Source organism: Falco peregrinus, chromosome 1, assembly GCF_023634155.1.
Source record: "Falco peregrinus isolate bFalPer1 chromosome 1, bFalPer1.pri, whole genome shotgun sequence".
NCBI lineage: Eukaryota > Metazoa > Chordata > Aves > Falconiformes > Falconidae > Falco > Falco peregrinus.
Window position 1 is genome coordinate 103,716,102 of NC_073721.1, and position 7,411 is coordinate 103,723,512.

A 7,411-nucleotide genomic window follows, 5' to 3' on the forward strand; every position below is an offset into this window, starting at 1 on the left:
GTCAACCTGGTGTGCCTCGGCTCCCCGGGGCTCACCATATTGATGCCGGCCTTAGCGCGGACGCCCGCTCGGCATAGCGCACTGCAGCCCAGAACTCCTGGGCTCAAGCGATCCGGCGGGCTCGGCCTCCCGAGTAGCTGGGACTACAGGCACGCGCCACCGCGCCCGGCGCTGCGAGCCCCGCGCCGCCGCCCCTAGTGCTGCCCCGCCGTGACGTCACGCCGCGGGGGCGGGGCGGGGGCGGGGCCTGGGCCGCGCAGACAACGCCCCCCCGCCCCTCTCCCTCCGCGCGCCTGCGCACTGCCGGGCAGGCGCGCCGCGGTGCAGGCCGGGAGGCGGGGTAGGGTTGATTAGCGCGTGCGCGGCCCGCCATCTTTCTTTAGCCGCCAGGCGCGCAGCGGGCAGTATGGGCCACCAGCAGCTCTACTGGAGCCACCCCAGGAAGTTCGGCCAGGGCTCCCGCTCCTGGTTAGTGCGCGTCCGTGTGGCTCCTGGGTTCCCTCTGGCCCGCGGCAGCTGCCTTTTTCCTCACCCTTCTTCCCCCCCCCCTTCCTTTCCCCCGCCCTGCGCCGCCATTACCCGTCCTGACCGGCCTTGCTCTTTTCTTCCCCTACAGCCGCGTGTGCTCCAACCGCCACGGCCTCATTCGCAAGTACGGCCTGAACATGTGCCGGCAGTGCTTTCGGCAGTACGCCAAGGACATCGGCTTCATCAAGGTAAAGGCCGGTACCCGAGCCGTGCGGGGCGGGACGGGTGGATCGCCTTACGCTGACTCCTCTCCTTTCTCGCTCTCTTGCAGCTGGACTGAGCGCCGGGAGGATGAGGCTGTCGCCAGAACTCCCTGGGCCTCCCTGACACATCTGTAGCATCGCGGCGCAGCCCTACTCAATAAATAGTCTCCCTTCCCGACTGATAATGTGTGTGCTTGCCTTTTGTAAAGGTCCTAATGGCAATAGGGCTTTCACTTCCTCAGAGTGGACCTGCCAGAGGGGTGCTGCCCTGGGGACAGGCCTAAGCAAGCCTGCCCTGCTGTCTTCAGTCTTCCCGTACAAAATGAGGTGGTCTCAGGAGTGTTGATGCTTTTATGATGCCCTTAGCCTTCAGGGTTGCAAGCAGAGTGGTAGAATGGTCTGCTTCAAATGACTGCTAGGTGAATGGCCAGGCAGTCTGCTGGAGTGTAGCTGCTGGTAATGGTTGTGCTTGCATTAGATGGTGGCAAACTGTGCTCTTGCTAATGCAGAAAACGGTGATGTTGCAGTGTGTGTGGGGTACAGAGCTCTACCTGAAATGTGTCCAAGCTTTCTTCACTTGTTAGGATGCCTAGTGCTTCTTGGTATGGGAAGCTGTGGGGAAGGTTACAACTGATAGCAAAATAAGTTAAGGTAACAGCATCCAGAGCCCGTGGCAGCCTTCGGACAGGGCAGATGTTTGCTGGAGCCTGTGTGTGATGGGCTGTACTGTCTGCACTTCCTCACTTCCTCTGAAGGAAGTGAATTAATATGGCTGGAGCTACACACCGCTTCCACTTAATCTGCCACTTTCTGAGGTCTCCAGCCACATAAAGGTTGTGGTATGATAAGACTGAAGTTACTTGGGCAAACACTTCTCAGTTGTGCCAAAGACCTGGGGTGAGGCTTTTGAATTCCCTGTAAGGGGATTAAAAGCATACAGTGCTGTCCTGCTGCTTAGGCTGTTTTTTGGAGTGTCTCTGCTGCTGTATGTGAGATTACTGATGAGATGAATGTCTTGATGATGCCTGAAATGGCAAATGGGCTGATCCCTTCCAGCTAAGTGCTCTGCATCTAGTTTGGAAATCCCTAATAGCCTTTTGTGGGGTTTTTTTGTCCCACTGGTTATTAAACTGAAAAAGATGGGAAGTCAAAGAGGGAATGGAAATAAACCCAGGTGCTGACCTAGTTGGCTGGAGGATTTATTCTGTGTGGTAAAGGCTCCCTCCTGAACTGAAGCATGGCTGTACCTTCCTGTCGCCAAGCCTGTTCTGGTTACTGCAGTGATGGAAGCAGAGATGTGGTGGATCCCATGGCATAAGGTCAGCACTGAGCTGCCAGAGGTAGGTAGGCAGGCAAGCCTGCTGTCACAGCTTTTGGCCTTCAAATGTTAAACTCCCTGTGAGGAACCTCTGGGGATGTGCAGCTGCTGGGCAGGGGTTGCAGGTGTGTTCACAGCAAAAGCTGAAAGGCTGGGGAGGTAATGCTGTGGGCTGGTAGTGATGGTATGGGCTCAGTGTGCTGCGTTTTTCCTCAGCTGGCTGGTTAAATCTGCTGTGGTCAGTTGGTGACTGGTTTAGGAATTACTTGAAACTAATGAGAACTAGAAAAATACTTGGTAAGTAACACAAGAAATGCAAGTTGAAGCAGCTGGCTGGGTTAACTCCTGCATCTGCTGCGCAGGCAGTGGAAGCAGGGACAGGTATCCTGGGAAGGTCCTGCAAGATCCAGGGATGCTACCTGGTTGAGTACAGATGGGGTCAGGAAGGCCAAGGCATCGATGGAGCTGAACTTGACAGGAGGTGCAGAGAATAATAGTAAGGGCCTCTACAGGGATGTCAGCCAGAAAAGGGAAGTTTTCTAAAGCTAGAAGAGTAGATTCAAACTGGATATAAGGGGGGAATTTTACGCTGAGGGTGATGAGACACTGGCACAGGTTGCCCAGAGAGGTGGTGGATGCCCCATCCCTGGTAACATTCAAGGCCAGGTTGGATGGGGCTCTGAGCCACCTGATGGAGTTGAAGATGTCCCTGCTTGCTGCAGGGGATTGGACTAGGTGCCCTGTGAAGCTCCTTTCCCACCTATTCTATGAGCTGGGGGAAAGTGTGTTGTTACCATCCTAAGAGCAGCTACCATGGCTTCATTGCAAGGGGAGTAACCACACAGCTAACTACAAATCCTGGGGTGCCAAATAAGATCAATTCGTAGTTAAAGCCTGGTATAAAAATTAAAATGACTGTATGGGGCTGTCTTGCTCAGATGATTCCCATCAGCCCTTTGCTGTGGGGTGATGACATCAGACTGAACAGATTTCTGGCAAGGGTTTACTGCATTCTAACAATGCACCAGTTCTCAAAATGCTGTGCTGACCAGCGTGGCGTGGCATGCCTGCTGCAGCCTGCGAAGGTGGCGGGGAGCAAGTGGTTCCTTTCGGCAGCTCCTGTTACCAAAGGCAGCCCTGTGTGGCACGCAGGGATGGGTATTTGGGGTCACTTGGGGAGCTATGGCTGGTGCTGGTCCAGTTTGGTGCTGGAGTGGGGAAGGGTCAGCTTTGCCAGAGGATGTTGTTGGGCCGCTTCCTCTTTGAATGAGGAATGGTTAAATCCCTGGTTCTTATCTGGAAACTCCTCAGTGTAAAGGTGAGCTTCTATACTAAATAAAAATAAAAAGATTTAGTTCCTCTGGTGATTTTTTGCTTCCCCCCCCCCCAGTCATTATGAACAGTCATTAAAGATCACACACACGCCCCGCCCCGCCCCCAGTGTCTGTTGGTGTCTGCAGGGAGGTGAAACCTACGGGGTGTGTTTGGCTTCAGCGTGATTCTGAAAGAAAGCACTGACTGCCTCTCTAACAGGTTACTGGGTTTCTTATGTCGGGGGTACTCTCACTGGGGAAGAGCAAGTCTTCTTCTAAAGCATTATTTTAACCCATGCCACAATCAGAAAGATGTATTCTTTTTTCGAGGAAGCGAGTAAACCGGAGAGCTTTGTCTGCTGCTGGCTGCTCCGGATGCCCTGAATGGGGAGCTGCAGTGCAAAAGCTGGTCTCAGCAACTGGTGTGAATCACCGCGCCTGCTGCGGGGGAGCTGGTAGCACTGGGTGAAGCTGTTGCTTGGGCTCTGTGGATGTGGATAACTGGTCAGAAGCATGAAATGCGAGGAGTGGTTGTGATGACAGCTTTGTACGTAAGAGCTTTGAGCTGCTTCTCCTGCCCCGCGCTGTGTTTGTGCAGTGCCTCTTCCTGCACGGGCAGCAGTCGTGTGCGTGTGTGTTATAACCTGGCTGTCTCTGGAGAAGGAAATTCCTGCTGTGTGCAGAGCAGTGCTGTCTGGGGCAGCACCCTGACACCAGGGAGAGGCCTGATGTCTTGCACCAAGGGTTTGTGTTAGCAATAGTAGGTCACTGTGATTCCCACCGTGTGAACCTGATAACGAGCCATGCCTCTGCTCACCGTGCAAGGTGCTTTGCGGTTTTGCTCCACGCTGTTTTCATGTACCTCCTCATAACTGACCTTAGTGTAAAATTTCAGTGAAACACAAGGTCAGTAAAGATGCAAAACGGGAGGGGAGAGTCTTTGCAGTTCCCACAGCTGGTTTTTACACAGAACTAGGTCCAGTTTGCCTCCTGCTACCTATTCGAGGTGCACAGCTGTGCTTGTGGCACTTCCCAGTGGGAAGCGTGTTCCTGCCCACAGCCCCCCCCCCCCGTGTTGGTCACAGGAGGATGCCCCCTTGCTGGGTACCAGCCTGAAAGCTTTGAGAATGGCAGCAGTATCAGAATTATTTGGATGCTCAGAGCTGCGAGGGACATTCAAATCTGGTCGGGAGCAGTGGATATCTGTCCCTCTTTCCTGAGCAAAGCTCCTTTCTGGTGGTGAAAAGGCTTTGGGGGCTGCTGCTCCCTTTGCCCTCTGTGGGTGCTGTTGCAGGGCAGTGAACTGCGCTGCTCCAAAGCGGCTGAGGATCTGGTCCCCAGAGTTAAGCACCACAGCATCTGTGTTACCTATGTGATGGAAAACAATAACAATAAAAAACCTCTCTGTACCAGATAGCTAGGGATGGCAATTGAAAAGCAGCTTCCTATTTGAAAACAAAGCTAAAATATGTTTTTAAATTACTTTGTACACATTAAAATACCTGAATTGTCACCTTGTAATTTTGTAAATGCTTTAGGTGTTCTTTGCCTTTTTCCTATTCTACTGCTCCCATCTTTTAAGTCTAGAGGGAAGGCCATGTAGTACACACTGCGATGCCTTTTTACCTTACTGCTGCCTTAACTAGGTATTTATTGCCCAATATGCAATGAAGACTAGGTGCCAAAACCTTGAATTTCCTGTTATAGTGAAAATTGCATTTAGTTTCTTCCTAAAGCTGATGGTTACAGACTCTGAAGGTGCACAGATGTGAAGCTCAAACTTATTTGGAAGCAAAATGATTTATAAAGAGCTGCTGATTCCCCTAAAGAAAAGGTAAAATCAAAATACTCTTCAAGGACTTTGCATTAATAGCAAACAACTAATACATGTTTTCCTGTAGGGAAATAACATCGCCTGTTTGGAGCCAAGTAAAAGATAGTGATGCCTTAGCTTTCAAAGAGATGAACCTCTAATTGCTGAAATAGAGTTTACAGGGGATTTGAATTGTTGAAAAAACACTAAATTGCATTGGATTATGCGCCAGATAAAATCTACGGTTGTCAGAGGCTCCAGGAGGAATTTGCAAGGCTTTGGGTAAAACACTGGCTTTTACTCTCATCTTTAGGCTATAAAAATAAAGCTGTCTGACATGCTTAGATAAGGAAAAAAGTGTGATTCCTTCAGGTAAGCTGTGGCAGCAGGGTGCTGTGGAAGCCCATGCCTTGCGATGACCCTCCTGCATGCAGAGGTGCGCCTTGATCTGGTTTATCGCAGCAGGGGGCTCGTGGGACCAGGATGGGGGATGATCTTCAGGCTGTTTTCCTACTTACAGCACCTTGAGGTGAGTGCCAGGCCCCTAGCGGATCCCCATCACTGTGGTCAGGACCTGGCTCCTTGCCCTTCTGCAACCTGCTCCGCTGCCGTGGCGTTCAGCTCCCCAGCTGTCAAACTGGGATAACGCTTTCTGCACAGTGAGAGGTGTTGAAGCAGGGAGAGCAGCTTGTCCAGGGATGTGGATATTCCCAACACTGACGATACTGAATTCCTGCAAGGAGCAGGTTCTACCTGGGGCAGCTTGGAGGCTGCTCCAATGGGTCAGCTGCAGGCGATGCTCGGAGTGGAGCATGCTGAACTTAAAGCTGTTCCTCATTGCACCCCCAAGCTGAGGGAAAGGGACCTGGGAATTTTGGGAAGAAACAGGGTGTTTGGTGGTGGTGGCTTTGAGCTGCTGCTCCAAATGCAGCTTTCTGAGTGCCCTGGGCTCTGTGGCATGAGGGTCAGCCAGGAAAGGTGGAAGGGGTGCCTGGTCCTAGGATGAGGTTCAGTGCCCGTGTGAAGGTGCAGTGGACGTGTTCCCGTGTGCATCACCCCACGCCGGCTGTGTGTATCAGCAGTGATGGCACTCGGTGATGCTCAGCTGGAATGCCAGGCAGAATTTCTCCAAGAGGGACTCTGGGCAGGGTCTTACCAGCCACCCACCCCGGGTCAGTGCCGGGGGCAGGCTTGCGGCACAGTGCAGAACCTCTCCCCCCACAGGCAGGGGGGTTTCTGCCATCCCTGGACACGTGTGGTTTCGGTGTGTAGGGCTGAGCGGTGTGTGCAGGAACCCCAGCGCAGCAGTCCATGTCTGAGTGTAGAAGCTAGGTGGCACAGTCCGCCCGCAGTTTCAGCATCGCTGGGAGGCTGGGACCAGCCCCAGCCCGGCAGCGCGGGGTGCCCGAGCGCTGCGCCCAGAGACGCGGGGCTGCTCTCCGCGAGCCGCAGCACGCAGCGGGGCTGGCCCGCGGGTGCCCTGTGCTTCCTTGCTTTGGAGAAATCCCTGTGTGTTTCGATCCTTGCTGCTGCACCAGCCCTGGACGGCAGGGCCGAGGCACAGCCCGTGGGTCTGTCCCTCTCCTCGCTTTTGCTCGGGTCCTGTGTGACCCTGGTGGTCACACAGGTGTGACACCAGAACCGGAATTCCAGTTCTTTGGTTTCCTTCTGTTCCCCCCACCCCTCGGGTTTTTTTATTTCTTTGTTTGTTTGTTTTTTTGTTTTGTTTTTCACCTTTGGGCTCAGCTTCACTGCAAACTTTGTGTTTTGGTCCTGCACGTGCTGTTGCTTTGGAGAGGAAGCTTAAAAACATACCCAAACCAGGGAAGTGCTGCCTATCCCTGGTCAGGTCATCCCTGGCTTTCTTCTACCTTTGTGCTGAGTTCACCTGCTTCTTTACAAGATTGTGCAGTGCTATCCCCACCTGGGCTGACACTACAAATAGTCCCAAACTTAAGTGCATTTATTAATAAATATAATTTAGAAAAGTCTAACGGGCATCTACGTGTTACTTCATGTGGCTAAAAGCTATGCTGAGTGCTGGGCTGATGCTCTCTGCTTGGGGGAGAGCATCGCTCCTGTGCCCGCATCCTGCTGCTAGCACCGAAGCTGCAGCTGATTTTGGCAAAACACAGATTTATCCCTGATTTCTGCAGGTGGCCAACACCAAAAGGCTGGCTCCACAGCGATGCTCGCGTGTGGCAGGCTCCTGGTTTACAGTTTTGTTTGCTCCTTT

General features: G+C 52.9%; 1 protein-coding gene across 1 annotated transcript; it reads left to right on the top strand.

Annotated features, from left to right (window-relative positions):
• Positions 1-307: 307 nt before the first annotated feature.
• Positions 308-916, top strand: RPS29 (ribosomal protein S29). Its single transcript, XM_005232392.4, has 3 exons — positions 308-468; positions 617-716; positions 800-916. The coding sequence occupies exons 1-3, from the start codon at positions 407-409 to the stop codon at positions 806-808; spliced, it is 171 nt and encodes a 56-aa protein (XP_005232449.1). The 5' UTR covers positions 308-406; the 3' UTR covers positions 809-916.
• The last annotated feature ends 6,495 nt before the right edge of the window (positions 917-7,411 follow it).